The 22,185-nt window shown below is 46.3% G+C and overlaps 3 protein-coding genes across 4 annotated transcripts; 1 reads left to right on the plus strand and 2 right to left on the minus strand.

Annotated features, from left to right (window-relative positions):
- Window positions 1-485: 485 nt before the first annotated feature.
- On the plus strand, window positions 486-2,370 carry LOC127309895 (uncharacterized). The gene is made up of 5 exons (XM_051340605.2): window positions 486-690; window positions 785-961; window positions 1,048-1,154; window positions 1,398-1,687; window positions 1,770-2,370. Exons 1-5 carry the CDS (start codon window positions 568-570, stop codon window positions 2,273-2,275), a joined length of 1,203 nt encoding a protein of 400 aa, XP_051196565.2. The 5' UTR covers window positions 486-567; the 3' UTR covers window positions 2,276-2,370.
- Window positions 2,371-2,624: 254 nt separating this feature from the next.
- LOC127305581 (protein HEADING DATE REPRESSOR 1) lies at window positions 2,625-7,778 on the minus strand. Of its 2 annotated transcripts, none has more exons than XM_051336058.1 (4): window positions 7,484-7,778; window positions 7,301-7,400; window positions 3,358-3,734; window positions 2,625-3,097 (listed from the first exon to the last, which is right to left on the minus strand). In XM_051336058.1, exons 2-4 carry the CDS (start codon window positions 7,368-7,370, stop codon window positions 2,876-2,878), a joined length of 669 nt encoding a protein of 222 aa, XP_051192018.1. In that variant the 5' UTR covers window positions 7,371-7,400; window positions 7,484-7,778; the 3' UTR covers window positions 2,625-2,875. The 2 variants fall into 2 exon arrangements, with proteins under 2 accessions (XP_051192018.1, XP_051192019.1); XM_051336059.2 differs by having other exon boundaries at window positions 7,301-7,422; window positions 7,514-7,771.
- A 6,529-nt stretch (window positions 7,779-14,307) lies between these two features.
- On the minus strand, window positions 14,308-18,265 carry LOC127305580 (uncharacterized). Its single transcript, XM_051336057.2, has 4 exons — window positions 18,122-18,265; window positions 16,122-16,520; window positions 15,033-16,040; window positions 14,308-14,870 (listed from the first exon to the last, which is right to left on the minus strand). The coding sequence occupies exons 1-4, from the start codon at window positions 18,171-18,173 to the stop codon at window positions 14,632-14,634; spliced, it is 1,698 nt and encodes a 565-aa protein (XP_051192017.1). The 5' UTR covers window positions 18,174-18,265; the 3' UTR covers window positions 14,308-14,631.
- Between the last annotated feature and the right edge of the window lie 3,920 nt (window positions 18,266-22,185).

The following is a 22,185-nucleotide window of genomic DNA, read 5'->3' on the forward strand; positions in this document are numbered from 1 at the left end:
GCACTTGGTTCTCGGTTCACTCATATATAGGAAACTTTTAATCATATGGCCAGCTCCCTCGGAATACCGGTTGGAAAAATTAGATGTGTGGCCTATGCTTCAACCGAGTAGTTCATACTGTTGGTTCACTACACACGGCTTTATGGGTTGGCATAGGAGAAGTAAGAGTGCGTGAAACATATATGAAAACTTAAATGTTACTCTTCTTAAAATAAGTAACTCCTAAAACTAATGGACTGACCCTTTTTATGCCGGATGTTGTATTCATACTTGCTAGGTACTATAGAACTACATGCATGCATTATTGTTCTAAATTGTTTGAGTAAATGTATATATTTGCTAAACCAGCCATATGGTATTGATCTTTTTATTCATCTACCAATCCACATCATTTTATTAATCCATACTGAGTACAGACATAACGTTTTGCAGAACATCCGTGCCGAGTACCACAATATAATTAATGGACCGCCCCCATTGGGTCTACGATTAAGAAAGAGTGAATCTTTTCTGGACCTTCTTCAGAAAATTCTTTCAAAGGCAAACTCTACCACAGGGCAGCCTGTTATGGACAATATCCATTCCGCGCCTCCCATGATGGAAGACGTCAAATCTGAGGCTCCTACAGCTAGTGATCGGCTCAAGGCTTCAAATTTTCCAGCAAAATTTCTGAAAATTGGTGATTGGGAGGTAAGAAAAATTTATTATTATGGAGTGAGTAGTATATGGAAGCTTTCCATAAGTGTTGCTTATAGAAACAAAAATAAAATATGCTTATGTGCAGTACACGTCACAGTATGAAGGTGATTTGGTGGCAAAATGCTATTATGCAAAGCAGAAGCTTGTTTGGGAAGTTCTGCATTGTGGTCTTAAGAGTAAGATAGAACTGCAATGGTCAGATATTACTGCCTTGAAGGCAACTTGCCCAGAGGCCGGAGATTATGGAACCTTGGATATAGTGGTAAGATCCTCAGATTTTGTTGCTCTTTGTTCCTGTACTTGTATATATTTATTTCATTGACAAGCTTCCATTTTGTCTTTCTGAAGTTGTCTCGGCCACCCATTTTCTTCCAAGAGACTAATCCTCAGCCAAGAAAACATACATTATGGCAGCCCGCAGCAGATTTCACCGGTGGACAAGCAAGCATGCACAGGTGAAACATGAGTGTACTCTTTATTGTTCCACGTTAAAGCGCAATTTAACAAATAAATATCATTCCTGAATACTAGGAAACATGTGAGATTATTCAATTGTATATGGTCTGAATGTGCATTACATCTAAATTATTTATTTGTTAATTGATTTATACCTAGGCCTTGCTGTTATATTTTGTTAAGTTTTGTCCTTCACTTTCTTCTGTCTGAAGAAACTAACTGTTGAAAGTCTCCAAATGCAGGAGGCATATATTACGGTGCACCTCAAGTTTATTGAGCAAGAACTTTGATAAGATTGTTCAGAGTGATCAGCGACTATATCAACTGAGCCAACAGCCAGTTATCATATTGGACTCTCCAGTTTATGAATCTAGAAGCTCTATATTTGAAAATCCAACTGAAAGTGACGGCCCTTCAACCAAGTTCCCACATTTTGCGCCACCACATGTTGTTTCTCCAGTGCTTGAAAATGATGGAGTGAAGCATCTTACGTTGAAGCAACCAGACCCTTTTTTTCAGCCAATGAACTTAGGTAATTATCCTGATGTTGGCAGGCCTCCATGTCACTCATATTATCTTGCAAAGTATTTTTCACTCACAATAGTTTTTCTCAGGTATTGTTGTTCCAGATGTCCAAGATAAGAACCCCAGTTTGTGTAATCTATCCGTTCCAGAGCTGAGATCATCCATCTCCATGGACGATTTGATAAACCATATAGATAGTTACATAACAGAGCATCAAGCTGCTGGAGACCCTCCATTGCCAAATACTGAGGTGCCAGCCAAAGAATTATTGCAGATTGCTGAGAGCCTTTTGAGCGACACACATGGTCCTCCATCCGCAGATGAGAATTATTTGATGGCACGGGTGAACTCCCTTTGTTGTTTGCTTGAGAAAGACACTCCGCCAGCCACCGTATCCATTTTGGAGCAGAAGGGCACCACTGATGTAGCGGAAGCAGTTTCAGATGACTTTGATGGGAGAACTGCAGATGGCGTTCTACCGCCTGTCATCCCGAGAAATGATTCCTTTGCGGATTTGCTGGAGAACCTCCCCCGTGTAGCATCTGTTTCACAATTCTTATTCAATATAGCAGAGGACTCTAGTTTGCAATTCTAGATTAGGACATTCTCTGTAAAAACTGAAACATTCAAGTCTGTAGTTTTTTCTTCTCTATTGTTTACTGAAAAATGATGCATTGGATTGCTTCAACAGATTATTCTGGCCTGTTGGTTAGATCATTTGATAGAGAACCACATTTGCACCAATTGAAATTGAGATAATCTCATTTTGAATATCTTACTACACTTGTCCCATAGTAGTCTTTGATGCGTCCGTCTCATATTGGCATGCATCTTTTACGCATCACGGTAGTTTCCATGACACTAGTGCATTATATTTGCAGATGAGATGTCACACATATTACGAAAACATTGAAATTTGATTTTTTTTATCAATGGCTATAAAATAATCATAACACTATAAACATGCTTCCATTTCATATAGAATGTGTTGCAAATGTCTCCATACATCTGCAACAAACCTAGACATGAACAGGGACAATTAAAAATGCTCCTTTCATCTACACAAACCAAACCATGAAATGAAATGAAATAGGATAAATTGAATTCTACACAAGAGATCAATAGGAATCTCTCGGATACTCTGAAACTGGTACCCAGAGATGAACATGTTGCAGATGCCTTTTTTTAAAGAGGGCTAATCAAAGCCTTCGCCCGGCGGTGCCTCTTCTCCTTCATCGTCAAAGGCTTCATTTTCGTCAATCATGTTCATCAGCATAGACACCTGCTCTTGGAGCATCGAGTTCTCCTTCTCGATCTCTGTCCGCTTCCTGCGCTCGTCCGCGAGCTGCTTCTGCAACAACTCCAGCACTCGGGAGTCCTCCTCTAGCTGTTCATTCAGCCCACCGATCTCACGGTCCTGCCACACCATTTCACAACATAATTACCATGGTAATGTATCAATTTATGTTGCAACTTTTGCAACAAAAAAGGCCTAATCACCTTATCTCCACTAGAGAAATGCACATGTCATAAGTTAAGGGTAGAGTTAGTGTTCCAAGCTCGAGTTCAAGCAATGATCATGGATGGCATTACCACAAAATGTAAACAGTACTGCATATATCCAGCACGATATCCTGCTACTATGTGGTGGTAAATTATTATAGCAAGATAATGAACCTTTCTGTTCATCTCCTGGATCGCTATCCTCCTCATGCTCTCAACCACATCCACATTGACGAGCTTGCGCTTTTTGCCGACCAGCCACCCCTTGGGATATGATGCAGGCTCGAAATCCGGTGGTGGGAGCAGCATGTCGGAGGAGCTGCGCTTGCCGTTGATCGGCTCCAGGGGCTCAAAGAGAGCCTTTCGCTTCTCGGATAGGTTAGCCATTGGATCTGGATGCTGAGCATCATCGTCTGTGGTGGTGCTTGCTGCATTTGCGTCATCGATCTTCATGGCTTCTTCTCCCTCTTGGGGCTGAAGAACGTTCGCAGCTTCTTCAGTGGCAGCAGCCTCATTGGTAAGTTCTTGTACTTGCAAGCTCCGGCCATTGGCTGGAACATACATATTGCTAAGTCAGATCGAGTAAGTCAGTACACTTCTCCAAGTAAAATCTAATGCATATAGCGATAGACTGATAGGTCAGTAAGCCTTAGGTTTATTGAGTATAATCTATAATGCTGACTTTTGAATGCAATCAAACCTGTAAAATAACTAGATACTGTCTTTTAGAAAGAAGCAAAGTAACAAGGGACGGTGTAGCGGCAGCTCTGAACATATAATACTACTGCCTGTGTCCATAAAAAAATGTCGCAAGTTTGTCTAAATTTAGAGTGTCTAGATACATCCAAATTTAGATAAATATTTGACACCCTTTTATGGACGGAGGGAGTACATGGTATTCCCTGCAATATATGTTGATGAACTACTCTCATAAGCTCTAAAACACAGTGAAAAACTTGTTGTTATCTGTCTGAGAATCACACGAAGAGCAAACTAATTATTTTCTTGTATCTAAGCTAATTGGTCAACATGGAAGAGTCCGGATTGTATCAAATCGGTGCTTTCTGCTGACTCTGTTGGTGTTTAAACCAAAATTGCAGCCAGTTGCCCTAAAAAAATGGTAGAGTTCAGAAACACTAAATTGTATAGTATCATCATATTGGCCAAATTAAAGTAACATTCTCACACCCAGACTATAAGCCAGTCTCAGCAAATATACATCTGTATTATCTATGAGGTCAACCCAGACCATAGCATAGATATCTCAGCATGTTACAGCTCCCCTCTGTCGTCTAGTATGAAAGTGCAGCCATCTTTTAGATGAAACTGCAGACATATACCCTAACAATTAAATGCACTTCAAAGTTAAACTGTAAATAGCTACTCCCTCCAGTTAGGTTTAACAGGCGGACGTAATTTAAGAAAAACTTTGACCATTAATTCGGTCGACAACAAATATGAATTGTATGCCACAAAAATTATAACATTCGAAACTACTCTTGAATATGAATCTAATGGTATAGTTTTTGCTTGCACTATACACAAAGTGCAAACTAATTATTTACTTGTATCTAAGCTAATTGGTCAACTTGGAAGAGTTCGGAAATACTAAATTGCATTATCACCATATTGGCCAAATTAAAGAAACATTCTGGTACCCAGACTACAATAGGTCTGACTCGGTAAAAACACATCTGTATTATCTATGAGGTCAACCGAGACCATAGCATAGATATCTCAGCCTGTTACAACTCAGCTCTGTTGTCTGGTATGAAAGTGCAACCATCATTTAGGTGAAACTGCAAACTTATTACCCTGACAATTAAATGCACCTAAAAGTTACCATCCTTGGGAAAGAAGCAAACTAACAATGGACTGCAGAACATGTTATTCCCTGCAGTATCTTTTGATGAACTGCTCTCATTGGCTCTAGAATGGAGAGTGAAAGACTTGTCTTTATCCGAGAGTTACAGTAAGGGTAAAACTAATTGTTTACTTGCACCTAAGCTAATTGGTCTAACATGGCAGGCTCGGAAAAACTAAATTGGTCACTGTCATCAGATTGGCCGAAGTAATGTGACATTCTGACATCAACTCTAAAATAAACCTGATTCAGGCTGTAATCAAATCAGCGTTTTCTATGAAGTCAATCGAGACTACAACATAGATATATCAGCAGTAAAACGTTTTGTTGCCTTACCCAAAACTGAAGAATATTAAGCGGAGGAATACTGAAACCGCATACTTCGACTGCAAGTTAGTCTGAAACTCTGAAACGAATATGGCTTCTACTTTGTTGGCGCAGGCATATTCGCTGCGACCACTACTACTAGTCTACTAGTATAATAGTATTAGCTGCAGCTGCACCGGCACCCGCACTTGGAGGAGAGGATTCCTGGCGGTGAAGTCAAGTAAAAACTTGCAGCACCCACCTCGTCCCGAGAAACCACCATCCACTCGAACTTGCAATCTTACACCAGGTCGTGGATTAGTTGCACCGGCGTGATTAACAAGAGCAAACTAGTTATATACTTGTAACTACGCTAACTGGTCTCCCCTGTGCACAGTCTACGCAGTCTGGTGCATGTGTCGAGAAAAGAAAATGGAGCATTCTGACATCAACCCTAAAACAAATCAGCAAAAACACACCTTTCTCGAGACTCACGTTATGCCATCGTAATCAATCGGTGTTATCTACGAAATCAATCGAGACCACATGTATCTCAGCCAGTCACATTCAGCTCTGTCATCTACTAAAATAGTACTCCCTCCAATCCATAATAAGTGTCAGAGTTTTAGTTTAATTTACTCTAAATTCGAACTAAAGCCTCGACACTTATTCTGGATTCGGGGGGGAGTATACAAAACTGCAACCCTCTTCTCCTTTCTCAGAAGAATTTGCAGCCTTGCCACCCTTCACAATCAAGTTTCTGCTGCTCCTAAATAGCATTTTGCTACCTTGCCCAAAACAGAACGGTACTGAAAGGAATAAGGTTTGTTGCCGCGAGGATATTCGCAGGGCCACTACTACTGGGTTAGTTGCAGCTGCAGGCCGACAGCTGCTGAGGGCATGTACAACAGTACAGACGCCTGGTGTCTGTAGCGACAATCCACATCAGCTTATAGACAGCAACGAAAACAACTCCTACAGCCGAGTGTCCTTTAGCCTGTCTGTACGATGCAAATTGGACATGACTTTGCCGAGAAAATAGCGCCACGATCCCACCTGCATGCGATGGCGCTGTGCATACAACGGGAAGGAGGTCGTCTGCATGCCGCGATTTTTATGGAAATTGACCGTCTGTACTTTTACAGACAGACTCGCTCGTTTTTCAGTTATTTCCATCACACGTCAGCTAATTTATTACGTGGCATACACTACCGACGGCTGACTGTGTACTATTGTACATGCCCTGAGCGTTGCTGAAATCTTGACGACGAAGTCAAGCAAAGCTAAACAGAGCGCTGCAGCACCCACCTCCCTCCTCGTCAGAATCACCACCTAAATCTGAACTTGCATATTAGTTGCACCGGCGCGGCGCGTGATTAACGTGTCCGGGTAGTTGGGTTTTTTCTAAGAGGCGAAATCCGGATATCTGTTTTGTTCTGTGAGCTGGTTGCAACCGTTCATTCATTTCTTCACGGAATATCTCACCGGCCGGCCGGGACGTTTCATTTATTTCTGCAATTCTGCTAGAGTACTCCCGTGCTAAACTCGATGAACGAAAAGGAAGGAACTAATTAACAGTTTCTTACACGCAGCAGTTGCGATTCGAATTGGTTAACGTTCTGCATAAATTTTTAAAAAATGCTTCCCCAACTAAAAATAAATCAAGAGGGGTTCTACTGCAAAAAATGATAACGCACATGAGGGAATTAAGATTGCAGAGATCTGAACTGGAAATGACCGGAATGAAGAACATGGCTGTTACAGAGGGAGGTAATGGTGAGGAGAAAAGGATCCTTCTTTTGCAACAAAAACTAGTACTTGCATCTTAGCAGAAATTGGAAGAACGCGGTTTATATTAGGATGATTCATGAGGAAGTTTGATCTGATTTGTAGGTAGGTAAATCAAGGAATTACAGAAAGAAGCAGCAGCGGCAGCAGCCGGTCTACCTGATGACGACGGTCTCCTCCTCGACTTCCAGAAAATCCGCGGCGGGTCCGCCATGGACGGCTCCTCCATGCTCTCCGGTCACAGCCCAAACCAATCCCCCTGCAGCTCGAAAAAGAACGGCCGGCCGCCAGCTAAACAATAGAAATCTCGCGTCAACAAGGACGAAATGGTCAGGAACTCACCGCTGCTACTTCTGAATTTGCTGCAAGCTTGGCTGAATTTCTCCCTTGTTGCAGAGATACTACTAGCCAGCTAATATCTCTCTCTCTCTCTCTATCCCTCTCTCGGTTTGGTCTTGTGTGCGTTATCTTGTGGTTCCTGGCTGTGGTGTGGCGTGGGCGGGTTGTTGCTTGCAGCTGCGGCCGGTGAGGGGATTAACGTCGCCCTTGGAAGCTACTCCCGTTTTCTTGGCCGTGTCGTTCACCAGCGTCCAGCGGTGGCTGAGCTCTCAGCTTGCATTGGGCTATGCCCGTGCTGGCGTGGTATGGTAGACTCGTATGGAAGTGCTCTGTACTTGCCTTCTGACGGACGTAACCACGGAGAGACGGCGTTTACGGTTGACGACGGACAGCGGCGTTTTATGTTGAATCAGTTGCCCGCCAACAACCATTGGCCATGCATGTGTTCCTCCTCCGGATCCTATGTGGCCACATAGGATCACTCACCATATCTCAGTCCACCGTAGGATCCTATGTGACTTCACATTGAGTACCCGTGAACATTGACCTGCCTAAGGCCATCTCCAACGGGCCGACGCATTTTGGATGTCTAAATTATCCACGGGTATCCGTTTACATCGTCTGACGGACACAGAAATGGTCGTGCGTCCGTTTGTGTTGGGGGTGGCTTCAGCGGACTGACGCATTTCCGGCGGGCCAGTTTAGTTTCAGAAAATTCAGAAAAGAGGTTGTAGCCTCAAATTAGTTCAAATTTGCATGAAATTATACATCAAATTGAGGTCTGAAATAAGTTCATCAAACTTTGCACATGGTACAGCGCAAAGTGGAGTCCAAAGGGACACAACAAGGTTTGAACAGCATAAAAAGTCCAAAAGGAGGTCATGGTGCTGGGCGCATGGCGCCGGTGATCAGGCGTCTCGCGCGTGGATTTCGGCGTGCCTCTTCATGAACCAGGCCCTGGTGTCGTCGTCGATGCTGCTCAAGTTGGCTAGCATGATCCTTGTGTCCTCTACACGGGTCTTGGCCGCGGCGTCCATCCTCCTGACCTCGGTGTCACGCAATTAGGCCTCGGTGTCTGCCTTTTTTGCCTCGACGTCCATCCTTTGGACCTCAATGACCTCTTTCGTGAGGTTGAGGTAGATGGCAGTTGCGTCCTCTTTTTTCAGACGCTTCTTCTCGTCCCTAGCAGCCATGGCCTGTGCCTCTAGGGCTAGATCGGTCTTGGTAGCCTTATGGCCTCGAGGACATGGTGGAAGGGCTTGACGGCCATGATCGTCGTCTTCGCCGTCGAGGTTAACCGTTGTCCCATTCTTCAGGGCTTCATCGTAGGCCGCAAAGCTTGTCTGCCACTTTTGCGTGCCCTTTAGCTTGTCCCAACAATGGACCATATGGTAGCCTTTCTTATGCACTGTCTTGAACCTCTCCAAGGCCCGGGATACCTATAATCACGCCAACACCGCTAATGTACATAGAATGATGTAAATATAACATAATGATGATGGTTGTGTCTTGTTTACCATTGAAATCACGCCAGCGCCGCTAACAGGGTGGTTGATAGTATGTTCGACGGCCGAGCAGAACTTGCTTGTCTCTTGTTTGATGTAGTTCCATCTTTTTCCGATGGACTCTTCCGTGCGAGGGCTTGGGATGTGGTAGGGATCGTGCATCTTTCTCTCGTTGTACTCCTGCATGCCCTTGGCCCAGTACACCTTGCCCTTTTGTTGGGTGCCATTAATACATTCATGGCTTGTTGCCAACCACGTGTCGCACAAACACTTGTCCTCGTCGTCGATGAATCCTTGTGTCCTGTGGCTCTCCCTCTTCTTCTTGGTATCATTTCCCGTGGTGAGGACAGGCCCTGTTGGCGCGTTCTCAAACTCGTCGACGCACACGGGTGTTGGCTGCGTGGGCTGGGTGGAGAACAGCTGTGCGCCATCAATGTCATCTGCATCTTGCGTCGGTGTACATTCATCATGCGGGCCTTTCCCGGACCCGACGTCGCCAACAAAGCCGCCGCCGTAGATCATGGCCTCGATGTCTTTGTCATGCCGGTCCTTCCAATAGGCCTACGAATCACCGGACGTCAGATGCATGACATACGGCAGTCGCACACATCGAGAGAGCTCACGTACCGAGTCGTCCATCATCAGGGCAGATGGTGCCATTTCGTCAAATAGGATGCGGGGCACCGACATGCTTTCCTCCGGCGGCAGCTGACGCGCCTTGTGTATCGCGCTCGGGCACGAGTCACCGCTTCTCGACGCCCGGTTGAGGTCGGGAACCGGCGCCCCGTTGAACTGCACCGGTGCCACGCCGGAGGTGAACCGCGAAGCCGGGTGGGCCTGCAAGGGAGCGGGAGTTCTAGGACACAGCTGGGAACTTACCGAGCTCACCGACGAGGCTAGAGGAGCGACGTCGGCGATCCCCTCTCGCTTGACGAGCATGTACGCCTCTGCTAAGCTCGGATGGAGGCCTACTTCGGCTTTCAGCTGCATTTTCCACGCCTGCTGGCTGGCCTCTAGGGCGGCGGCCGCTGCATTCCTGTCCTTCAGGTTCCTACGTCGACCGGGACGCTTCGCGGCCTCGACGCCTTTCTCCTCCTTAGACAACACCTTCTTTGCCGTCTTTAGCTTAGCGTCCCGGCCTCCGGTGGTGGCCCGCTTTGCTTCCACCGGACCCGCGGGCTCCATTGTGGCGGTGGTCGTGGCTATGGGGGAGTGTGGGGCGGCGGCGGGTGCGAGGGTTACCTCAGAATCCATGGTGGTGGTTGCGGTGGTGAGGACGTCCATCGCTTCAGGACTGCGCGCCGGTCTACTTTGATTTTCGTGCGGGGAATGGCCACTGGCGGGAATATTATCGGCCTCCCTCCCACTGACGCGCGCGCCCTAAGTAAGTTTCGGCGGACAATCGACGGGACCGCGGAGCATCCGCGGAGACGCAAACCTGACGCATACTTGGGCCAGGTTTGCATCGCCGCGGACGACCCGGTCACTTTGTGTTGCCCCGCTGGAGGAGGGCCCAGACACATTTTTGGTCAGGGCAGACGCAAACGGTCGCTCAACGTCCGTTTGCGTCACCCCGTTGAAGATGCCCTAAGCTTACTTTGTAAGAGAGGAAAAACGTCTCTGAGATTTATCAAAATTTGAATATATATAGAAACTAATAGCATCTACATCATCTAAATTTTGACATACTATCTCAGACAAACAGAAGGAGTACAAAATTACATGCAAATCTTTTAAATCAAGAAACCTGAAAACCCGAGCATCAAGCATGAGGATGACGCGGGAGCGGCAAGAGGAAACGACATGAAGGTTGTTGCTAGATTTTGGGAGGCGGGAAGTGGCGGGTTTGTAAATTCATAACCAAATTCAAAGGCAAGTGTAGCAGAGGTTGGGTATTGGGAAACGGGATATGAAAAGACGTGCACAAGCTTTGTGTTTGTTCCGACCTACAGGCTCTCCTAAAAGCTGAAAAGGGAGGATGCTTTGGTTATCCAGAAAAGGAAAATTCTCCGGGCTTCAGTTTACCAACCCATTTCACTTTCTTCGTGAGTGAATTATCTCAAAATAAAATATTGGTAGTACATGCAAGAAATAGACGGAAGGTTACAAAACCTTCTCCGTCTGTCCAAATTGGAAAATTTTGAAAGTAGAAGCCACCGTACCCGCACCCGTTCCGTTACCAAGTTTCGTCATCAATGCGATGCAGCTGGCAAAGTGACACTGACACACGCGCCGGCCAAGCACGCGATGCAGCTGCAGCGCATCAATGCCAAAGCAAAGGCCAAAGCACGACCGAGTACACTTCGCCTTTTTTTAGGGCCCGCACGAGTACGCCTCGGCCTCGCTGCATTACCAATTGCCATTCGACAAAGCTGGCCCAGCAAAACACCTAGCTCCGTGTGGTATAGCAAATGGGTCGTGTTGTTTTGCACATTCCAGACAAGGCCATGCATCTCCACTTGTCTCCCCGGCTCCCGAACGACGTTTTTATGGCGAAATTCGGCCCAGTCGCGTCCCCGGTTTCTCGATTTCGTCCGGATTTGGGCCTAAATTCATCCGGCGATCCCACGCTAGGGCCTGCCCCCCGGGGAGCGCTCGGGGAGTCCGGACGAAACGAAAACGCGGGAAACGCCGAGGAAACTTCCCACGCGTTGGTGGCCCCAACTTGTCGGCGAGGGACACCGATCGTCGTCCTCATCGCATCGTCTTCTGCGCGCTGTAAAAGCCTGCCGCCGTTCAGCATTCGCCGGCCGCGTAGTTTCCACGCGGCGAGTTAATGTCGTCGCATCGTCTTTCGCGCACGCATCGTCTTCCACGCGGCATTAATCGCCGGCGCCCGCCGCGCCTATATAAGCCGCTCCGCTCGCCGCGACGCCCCTGCTCCACTCTTCCTCCATTCTCCCTCCACTCACCCTCCACCTCCACCAATGGCGTTCTACGACGACGACGGCGCATCCAACAACGGGTTCCCCCGCCGATCTCTCCACGCGTGGGAGGGGCACCTCGTCCACCAGGCGGGGTACCCCTGCCCGCCGGACACGAGGCCCCCCGGCGGCGGGTGGCGGCTAAGCGCTGGTGGCGTGCCAATCCCGTCGCCGCCCCAGGGCCACGCCCTCGACATCGCCAACGAGGAGGCGCGGATGGCGATGACGGAGGAAGAACGCGCCGACCCGCGCCACCACCCCGAGAACTACACTCGGTGGAATTCTTTTTTTCTCCGGCGGTGGGAGCGCGAGCTGGCGTCCTACGACGGCCCGCCACCTCCGCCTCCGCGCAACAACGCCGCGGGTCGCCGGCGTTGGTGGAGCGCCCCGAATAGGACGCTCCACAACGTCCTCGAGCACATCGAGGGCGGCAACTCACCGAGGCTCACGATGCCCCCTCCATCGAGGGCATCGACCAGCCGCCAACGGGGAAACAGCTGGCAGCCACGGCGCATGGCTGCCAGTTCCTCGTTGTCCGGTTCGGCGGCGAGGTCGATCTCCAGGTCAGCGCCATCCTTGGCGCCGGTCAAAAAGGAGCCGGATTCCCCGTCGAGCCACCGCACGCGCGGCGGCGGCGGCATCGTCATCCGCGAGCCATCGACGGCACAAGGACGGCGCCGCCCCAAGCGCGAACATGACACCTCCGGCGAACGGAAGCGAAAACCGGCGAAGGTGAAGGACGCCGAGGACGCGGCCATCCTCGAGGCCGTTATCGCGAGGTCCCTCCAGGACCTCGTCCCCGCCGAGAATGCCATGCCGCTCGACCAGGCCTGCTCCTGGTCGAGGGAGCAGTGGGAGAAGGAGGAGGCGGAGCGGCAGGCGAGGCTCCTCCAGGACGTCGCTCGCTACCGACGGCCTGCGACTCCTCCATCCGACGCCGTCGTCCCCGTCGTCGACCTCGAGGCCTCCGACGACGACCTATACAAGCCGTCGCCATCCCCGCCTCGCACCAGTGGCCGGTGGGGAGACGCCGGCCAAGGCAGCAGCCAGGCGGCTTCAGCGCCGCCGCAGTTCGATGACGATGGCGACAACTACACGGTATTCTACCGCCATTTCGGCATGTAGAGCGCCGTGTTTTTATATTTACAGTTGTATTCCTCTAGCCGAATTCGAAATATAGTCGAATTCGGTCTCTATGTATGAACTTCGCCCTCTATATAGTAAATATCATTAAATTTAGTCTAAATTCGACCGTTTTATGCCATAGTTTGTCAAGTTTCCGTTTTTCAAATTTAGATCACCGTCTTCGCCTGAGATCGCGGCTGGGAAACTATTCCTCCCCACGCCAAAATTTACGTCCAATTCGGACGTAAATTTCCCCGGATTTCGGCGTGGGGAGGGCAAACGAGTGGAGATGCTCTTACTCACAGCCCGAACCACAATGCATATATCCCCAACAGAAAAAAAAATCATATCATATCATACTTCCATTTTTTCTTTCTTTCATTACTTACTCTATTTTTACCAAAATAATTGGTACCAAAACTTGGGCCAGTTTCTTGCCTTTTAGATTTGACACAGTCACAAAATGTGAACCCAGCAGTAAAATCATGACATTGTTTCATGAAATATTTTATTCAATATAAAGACAAAAGCTTTGCCTTATCTATTAATTAACAAAAGGATGTCCAGTTAATTAGAGAAAAAGCGGGTGAAAATCATACATCAAGGGCTAAACCTATATAAACACCAACAACAATGGGTCAAGCCCACTCGAAATCCAAGAACAACATGACCACAACCATTATTGCCGATCGCGAGGAAAAACACACTCAGAGGTGCCAACCACACAATCACAAAAACAAAGGGATCCGTTCCTTCCAGCTAGTCGGTCTCGCATCACTTTTAGAGAAGATGACGTGACCATTATGCTAGGAGCAAACCTGGAATGCTCCCGCGGAGGTGAAGAAGTCTGCGTTCCACAAGCCAAGCTCAGCCGCGCCACTACCACATTCGGAGGAAGTTGCGCCGCCACCCAGGCGAGGCCGGTGGCGGTGTTGAGGGTGACCGAGGGGTGCCATGCGGAGGTGGCAAGCAAGGGTTCCCCCATCTTGCTCGTCTGGAGCGATGTGGGTGTCAGTTTGAAAGGTCGACCATCAAAAAAAAAGTTTGAAAGGTCTGTAGGGTACCCGTACAGAATTTTGTGTGGCTTTTTATGAAACGGAAATACTCCCTCAGTCCCACCAAAAGTGTCTAAACTTCGTCAAAATTTCGATGTAAGATACTTTTGGTGAGACGGAGTCACGGAGGGAGTACTTTTGTGTTTATGAAATATGAAGATCAAATAACAAAGAGGTTGAACAGACATTGCTTCCATGAGAACTTGCTACTCCAGAAGTTTATGCACAGAAGAGCAGCACATTTCTTTTCTTTTATTAACGGAAGCACCACATTTCCAAGAAGTACATGCAGGTTGATATCTATATCTATATCTATGAGAAGAAAAGGAAAATGTCTGGCTATCAAAATGAAAAGCTTGCTAATGCTAACTAACTACACCCCCTAAAGCAGAAACAAAAGGGGTATTCCGACTGTGAATTCAGCCGAGTATGCCAATATTTCTACCGATAGAGATGAGACGTCACCACTCTATATATGCATTCTAAAAGGGCAATTTCTATACCACAGCTCATCCAGACAAACTGATGCTACTGATTTATGATCAGTGCGCTGTCTGAGAATCAAGACATGCAATACACTCTGAAGGCTCGGCGAGGCCGTAGACATCCTCGATGCAGCTGCTGTGGAACGTATGGTGGCATACCAGGACCGCCACCACTGGGGGAGCCAAAGGATCATGAGCCGCGGCCCCCTGTGGCCGGAAAGCGAGATCGATCTTGCAGAGCGCACACCTTGTTCCCAGTGGCTCCGGCTCTGGCACATCATCATCCTCAAATATAGCTGAAATTGCAACAGAGCAATTATTATGATTAAGTCAACATGCACAGGGTTAGACAGTCAACGAACTAGGGGACATGCCTGTCTGGCATCGAGAAAGATACAAATACAATTAGAGTAGTCTAGTTTTCTTGTAATTATTTTAGTTTTGCGTAGTAGAATTACCAGGACCCTTGATGTGAAGTTCCGATTCTGAATTCGCCAACTTAAATTGCTCCAGCAGCTGCTCTTGCTGCCTGATTAACAATGCCCTCCTGTAAGCAGGATGTGGGGGAACTTTGGGAGGGTCATTCACATTCCCGATTTCTAGCTTTGGTACGACCACTGGGCCTGTCGCACCACCAGGCACACTGGCCTGGCTTGTGGGCAGAGGCATCCTGATAAACCTCTGTTGATTATTTGTTTGCAAGTGTTGTCTGGGCAGTGTTACAACGGGTGCACGGAACTGATTGACCGGTCGCGTTCTGTTGTCAATAGCTTCTGTACTGACTGGAGCAACAAACTGGTTGATTTGGCGTGTTCTGTGGCCAATAGCTTCTCCAATGACTGGAGCAAACGAATGACCGGGAAAAGCTGGAGCAAACGAATGATCAAGAAAAGCTGGAGCAAACGAACGATTGATCTGCCGTGTTCTGTTGCTATCAGCTTCAGGACAAACTGGAGCAACCGAATGATTGATCTGCCGTGTTCTGTTGCCAATGGCTTCAGGAAAAACTGGAGCAAACGAATGATTGATCTGCCGTGTTCTGTTGCCAACGGCTTCAGGAAAAACTGGAGTAACCGACTGATTGACTTGCCTTCTTTCTCTGACAATAGCATCTGTGGTGGCTGGAGCAACTGACTGATTGACTTGGTTTGTTCCACTGGAAGTAGCTTCTGCAATGGCTGGAGCAACCGACCGATTGATTTCGCTGGTCTTCGGAGTCTCAAATTGCAGCTGGCGTGCAAGCAATGGAACAACACTGGCAGAATCCTTTCCGGTTTCAGTTTCTGGCTCCCTCGTAAGCACTGGAGCAGCTAATTTAGCACCCTGGCTTCTGATAGTAGGATTCCTTTTTGAAACTACATCAGAAGAGCTCTTGCCACTTTGCAGTTTCTTTGGTAGAGATGGGATGACAGGCCCATCCAACTTGTCACCCTGACTAGCGCATTCTTCATTTCTGTTGTTCTTACCTGAATAAGTAATGAATCTAATCAAAACTAGGAATACAACATGAAAGATAAAAATGAGAACAAAAATCCTCTAGCACATACCACTGCGAACATTTCTATTAGCTTTTGAAGCTGAATCTTTAGCAGCCTGTGAGGAAGTAACTCTGGACCGCTTGGCAGTAGGGTTGGTTGCAGGAGGGCTTGCCCGTTTCAGCTCTTCACTCAGAACAGCAGGCTGAGTAAGAGGCTTCCAAGCAGATTTAGTTATTTCATGAGGGGTACGAGCACGGGTTACAATGGGTCGTGATGCAGCTAACTGAATGCTAAAGCAATCATCTGGAGTAATTTTACAGCTGCTTGTGCTATCGACTCTTTCCTTCGCACCAGGTGTAGCAGCAACTGCAGGAGGTATGCGGGTCATAGACCGAGTAACAGGGCGATACACCTTCTGGTAAGCAGGTGTGCTGCATGATGGCTCAGAGTGGCCAGCATTGCTGCTCACTGGAATGAAAACAAAAGCAAAAGGTTACAAATATGTCATGTGGAGGTTTACTGTTACGTGATATTAACTTGATGAAGTGAGAAGGCAATGGCTTTGTAAAATTATTGAAATCTTCCTTGGAAACAAAAAATACTAAACTTTAGGCCACTTGCAACTTAGTAAAATGAAAAACAGTACCCAACAATATATAGGTTTGCCTGTATCAAAGGCTGGCATTTGTACAGATCAATCGAGCTTTAAAATATAAAATACAGTATCATACAAATGGATTATGTAACATGGGGATAAACTACACAATGAATAAATAGATACTCATAATCTGTGAGGACAAATTGATGGGCAAGATGAATTAATTTGACAAAATTCAGCAGCTATGGTAGAGATGTAACATCAGTGATAGCATCATTATACATATGAAATCTGAGTAACTAATCCATAACGGGAAACAACTAATTTTGACCATTCTGATATCTTTTTCAGGATTCCAGCATGAATACATGACTTGTGCACACTACTAAACGTAAGTCAATCAATCAGCATAATTCAAGTTGAATATATCGACCAGGATACAATAAATGCATTCACCATGTTTCAACTAAAAATCAAGCAACATAACTTGCAGGGAAACAAATCAAGTAGCAGCGCAAATTATCGAGATATACTTTCACCTGCACTTTTCAAGCAAATCCGGTAAGGACTAATCATAACCTTAACAAGACTGCCCGACCAAAGAAAAATGATCAGTTACAGAACAAGCTATTAAGAATTCTGCATTCAATTTCGATGGAGAAAATCACATTTCGTTGCAAATGCATGAACACAGCCACACGAATTCTTGCACAAAATAAACCATTAAGGGAACAGAAATCAATTATGAGGTTCCCATTTCCATGGCAACCCAAAACATGAACCCAAATAAGATGATGTACCTCTAATACCACTGTATCCCAATTCAAGAAACACTCAGATAACCTATCTATCGCTGTACACCAGGGCGACAAGTTTCCCCCCCCCTAAGAACAGTGATCACTTAAAGAACAACCTAGCAAGATATCCTCAATCCAATTTCCATGGAGAAAATCACATTTCGTTGTAAATGCCAGCAATAAATGGATTCTTGCACAAAGCCAACAATAAATGGAACAAAAACCAATGCTGAAGTTGCCCAATTCCATGACAACCCAATTCAAGAAACATCAGCCCAAATCCAACGGGGCCAACGTTTGCTCTGCCTCTAATACCACCACATCCAAGAACACTGAAACCACCTATCTATTTGCCGTACAACAACCAGGGCGGCAGGTTTCCGGAGCCAAAATCAGGGTCCGTACTGCCCGGCGGTATTCGCCCGTTCCTAGAACTAGGACCGCTAAATCGGGGCAACATCTGTATCCGATCACGCATCTTCCCCCAAGAACCCGTAGGCCGCCCATCAGCGGGAAGCACATCTAAACGAATCCCCCGGCGCGCAATCAGCACATCGCATTGCATCGGAGGCACCAGCTCGCTCGCGCCCCCGAAATCCACCGGGAAAGATCAGCGCAGCATCAATCAAATCGACAATAAACCCAGGATTCTGACGGATTGGTGGCGCTCTTACCGTTCTTGGCGGCGGCCGCCGGGCGGGCCGCGGCCCCCGACGCGCGCGGCATTGGATTGGGCGAATCGGCGGCGCAATCGCGAGAAATCGGAGGAGAAAGCCCTAAATTCGCCTGCTTATTTTCCTCTTGTAATATTTTCTTTTTGGAGGGGAAGAGAGGGGAGAGCGGGGGCTTAGGAGGTGGCGGGCGGGCTATATAGTCTTCGGATGTCAGCGTCTGCGCTGGCCCCATTGTTCAGGTGGGGTGGGCCCAGCTGGAAGTGACAAAACTTATCGCCCCAATTTCTCCCCTCCTTATAAATAGAAAAACAGCTCTACAAAATGAAAATTGTCCTTAATGTAGAAATAATGTATACAAATTATTTAGACATATGGAATCAATGGCATATTATAGCATATAAAATGGAACTTGTACACTCGATATACACTAGAAATACTTCAGAGACATGGGGTGTTCAACTACATGTAACGGTATTACGGAGGTACTATAAGGTCACATGCGTCATGACATGAGCCCTAGATGGCGTGAATCTACAAAACAATGTAGTATACAACGATAAGTAAATTAAGACTCCTTCCGAAGCATCATTTAGTTTCAGTCAGTAAGTTCTTTCCCACTCCAGTTGACACCGCAATGCTCATGTTGATGGTTCCAAAGATAATATGCGATAGCAATAACCACGTATAGGAAAGAAGATAATAAGTTGATGGGAATGAATTGACTACATTTACACTTTGCTCCTGCATTCTAGAAAGGAAACATGGTAGCTCCATCATTGAAAATGGCAAGATTATCTTGCGTACCCATGTCACTAGAGATAACATAGATATATTTATGAATTTACATTCAATGAATGTTTGCATTAACATGAAAACACATGAGGAAGATAAGAAATGTTGCATAAAGGAGAAGAATAGAAGATAATGATCTCTTATACAGGAATGGCAACCTTCACGATCTTGTCTCTCTAACTCAGCGTGGACCATGAAGGCACCTCTAGAATATGACATCATACCACCTTAGTTCAAATGGAGTAATAATTGTAAAGTCATAAAATTAAATGAACTACATACTACCATTCGTTCATCAAATCCACAAAGGTGCCTTTTTAAGAAAAGGAAGTTGAAACCATCAGCCTCCACATTAAAAAGATGCATATAACTCTTTTTATAATAATATCTTTGTGGAGACAACGCCACATATACAAGCTCAACAATGGGGTTGATAATGTCACCGAGACCTTGTCCATGAAGGTGATATACATTATCTTTATCTCCATATACAAAGTGCAAAAAGGATGTTAGAATCATGAATCACATAAGGTGGAAAATTCTTATAAAAGTTAAGTTGAAAAATTAGCATAGTTATTAATTTACTAAATCCACTACAATAATCACATGTGGTGGTGGGTTTGGGTCGATGCCGATGCATATTGAATCAAACAAACTGTGTTAAGGTCTTGAGAACCATGAGAAGTGGGACGTTGGTGTTCAGTTATCCATTGTGCACATTTTCTTATACCAAAATTAAAATGGGATTCATCTCTTAAAGTTAAGTTGCTCGTAGTCATCATGACATCTAAAAGGATATATTTAAATCGGAGTGCCATGGAGAAAATCAAAGAAACTAAACATAATATCATGAAGAAAATAATAGTGCCATATAGAGAAAGAGGAAATAGGGGATTTAAGGATATACCGCTTGTTGACAACTCAATACTTCATATGCTTCCATTTCTGATAGCTAAGTCGGATAATCATACTCTACGGAAACTATGTTAGAGATTGGTTAAACTCGTGCACTCTAGAAACCTCTTTAAGTATTTTCTAATAGTACCCATTATCCATAAAGATGTACAAAACCATTTAAGGTACAACTCAATAGAACAATGTGTCCCATAAATGAATGTGAATTTTCCATCTTTAATACTTTCACTAGTAGGACCTTATAGATGAGATCTTCTTTCCGTGGCGCACCAACTTCATATGCGCCACAGAAACAATATCCGTGGCGCACCAGTTATAGTGCACCACAAAAATAGCTTAATTTTGTGGCGCACTACTAGTCCATGCGCCACAGAAATTGTAGGATAACGTTGCATAGAAAACAAAAAATTTCCTACCGCGAACACGCAATCCAAGCCAAGATGCAATCTAGAAGACGGTAGCAACGAGGGGATTATCGAGTCTCACCCTTGAAGAGATTCCAAAGCCTACAAGATGAGGCTCTTGTTGCTGCGGTAGACGTTCACTTGCCGCTTGCAAAAGCGCGTAGAAGATCTTGATCACGGCGCCACGAACGGGCAGCACCTCCGTACTCGGTCACACGTTCGATTGTTGATGAAGACGACGTCCACCTCCCGTTCCAGCGGGCAGCGGAAGTAGTAGCTCCTCTTGAATCCGACAGCACGATGGCGTGGTGTCGGTGGTGGTGGAGAAATCCGGTGGAGCTTCGCTAAGCGTGCGGGATGTGGTGGAGGAGAGAGGCCGCTAGGGTTTGGGAGAGGGGGGCGCCGGCCATTAAGGGGTGCGGCCACCTTGGTGGTTCTTGGGTGGCCGGCCCCCTCCCCTTGGCCCCTCATTATATAGGTGGAAGCCCCAAGTGTTCGACTACAAGTCTCCGAATAAGACCCGAACCCAAAACCTTCCATGTGATAGGGAAACCTACCCAAGGTGGGAATCCCACTTGGGGTGGGATTCCCCCCTTCCATGTGGGGGGGGTGGCCGGCCCCCATAGGGGGAGTCCACTTGGGACTCCTCCCCCTCTAGGGTTGGCCGGCCATGGAGGTGGAGTCCCTCCGGGACTCCACCTTCCTTGGTGGTTTCTTCCGGACTTTTCTAGAACCTTCCATAGAATCTTCTGGATCATTTTAAATCTCATAAAATGACTTCCTATATATGAATCTTATTCTCCGGACCATTCCGGAACTCCTCGTGATGTCCGGGATCTCATCCGGGACTCCGAACAAATATTCGAACTCCATTCCATATTCAAGTTCTACCATTTCAACATCCAACTTTAAGTGTGTCACCCTACGGTTCGCGAACTATGCGGACATGGTTGAGTACTCACTCTGACCAATAACCAATAGCGGGATCTGGAGATCCATAATGGCTCCCACATATTCAACGATGACTTTAGTGATCGAATGAACCATTCACATACGATACCAATTCCCTTTGTCACGCGATATTTTACTTGTCCAAGGTTTGATCATCGGTATCACTCTATACCTTGTTCAACCTCGTCTCCTGACAAGTACTCTTTACTCGTACCATGGTATGCGGTCTCTTATGAACTTATTCATATGCTTGCAAGACATTAGACGACATTCCACCGAGAGGGCCCAGAGTATATCTATCCGTCATCGGGATGGACAAATCCCACTGTTGATCCATATGCCTCAAATCATACTTTCCGGATACTTAATCCCACCTTTATAACCACCCATTTACGCAGTGGCGTTTGGTGTAATCAAAGTACCTTTCCGGTATAAGTGATTTACATGATCGCATGGTCATAAGGACTAGGTAACTATGTATCGAAAGCTTATAGCAAATAACTTAATGACGTGATCTTATGCTACGCTTAATTGGGTGTGTCCATTATATCATTCATACAATGATATAACCTTGTTATTAATAACATCCAATGTTCATGATTATGAAACTAATCATCCATTAATCAACAAGCTAGTTAAGAGGCATACTAGGGACTCTTTGTTGTTTACATATCACACATGTACTAATGTTTCGGTTAATACAATTATAGCATGACATATAAACATTTATCATAAACATAAAGATATATAATAACCACTTTTATTATTGCCTCTTGGGCATATCTCCTTCAGAAATAAGGTGGGGCCCACATCCTGCCACCACCAATAATTGGTGTCGTTATTTCTGTGACCCATAGGACAGGGTGCGCCACAGAAGCGCACTACTGCCGGTGCGCCATAGAAATAAGTGATTCTGTGGCGCACTGGTGCTGGTGCGCCACAGAAATAAGGCGCTTATATCACCTACCGTACCCCCTCCCTCGCCCGTACCCCTCTCTTTCT

The sequence above is a fragment of the Lolium perenne genome, chromosome 6, assembly GCF_019359855.2.
Source record: "Lolium perenne isolate Kyuss_39 chromosome 6, Kyuss_2.0, whole genome shotgun sequence".
NCBI lineage: Eukaryota > Viridiplantae > Streptophyta > Magnoliopsida > Poales > Poaceae > Lolium > Lolium perenne.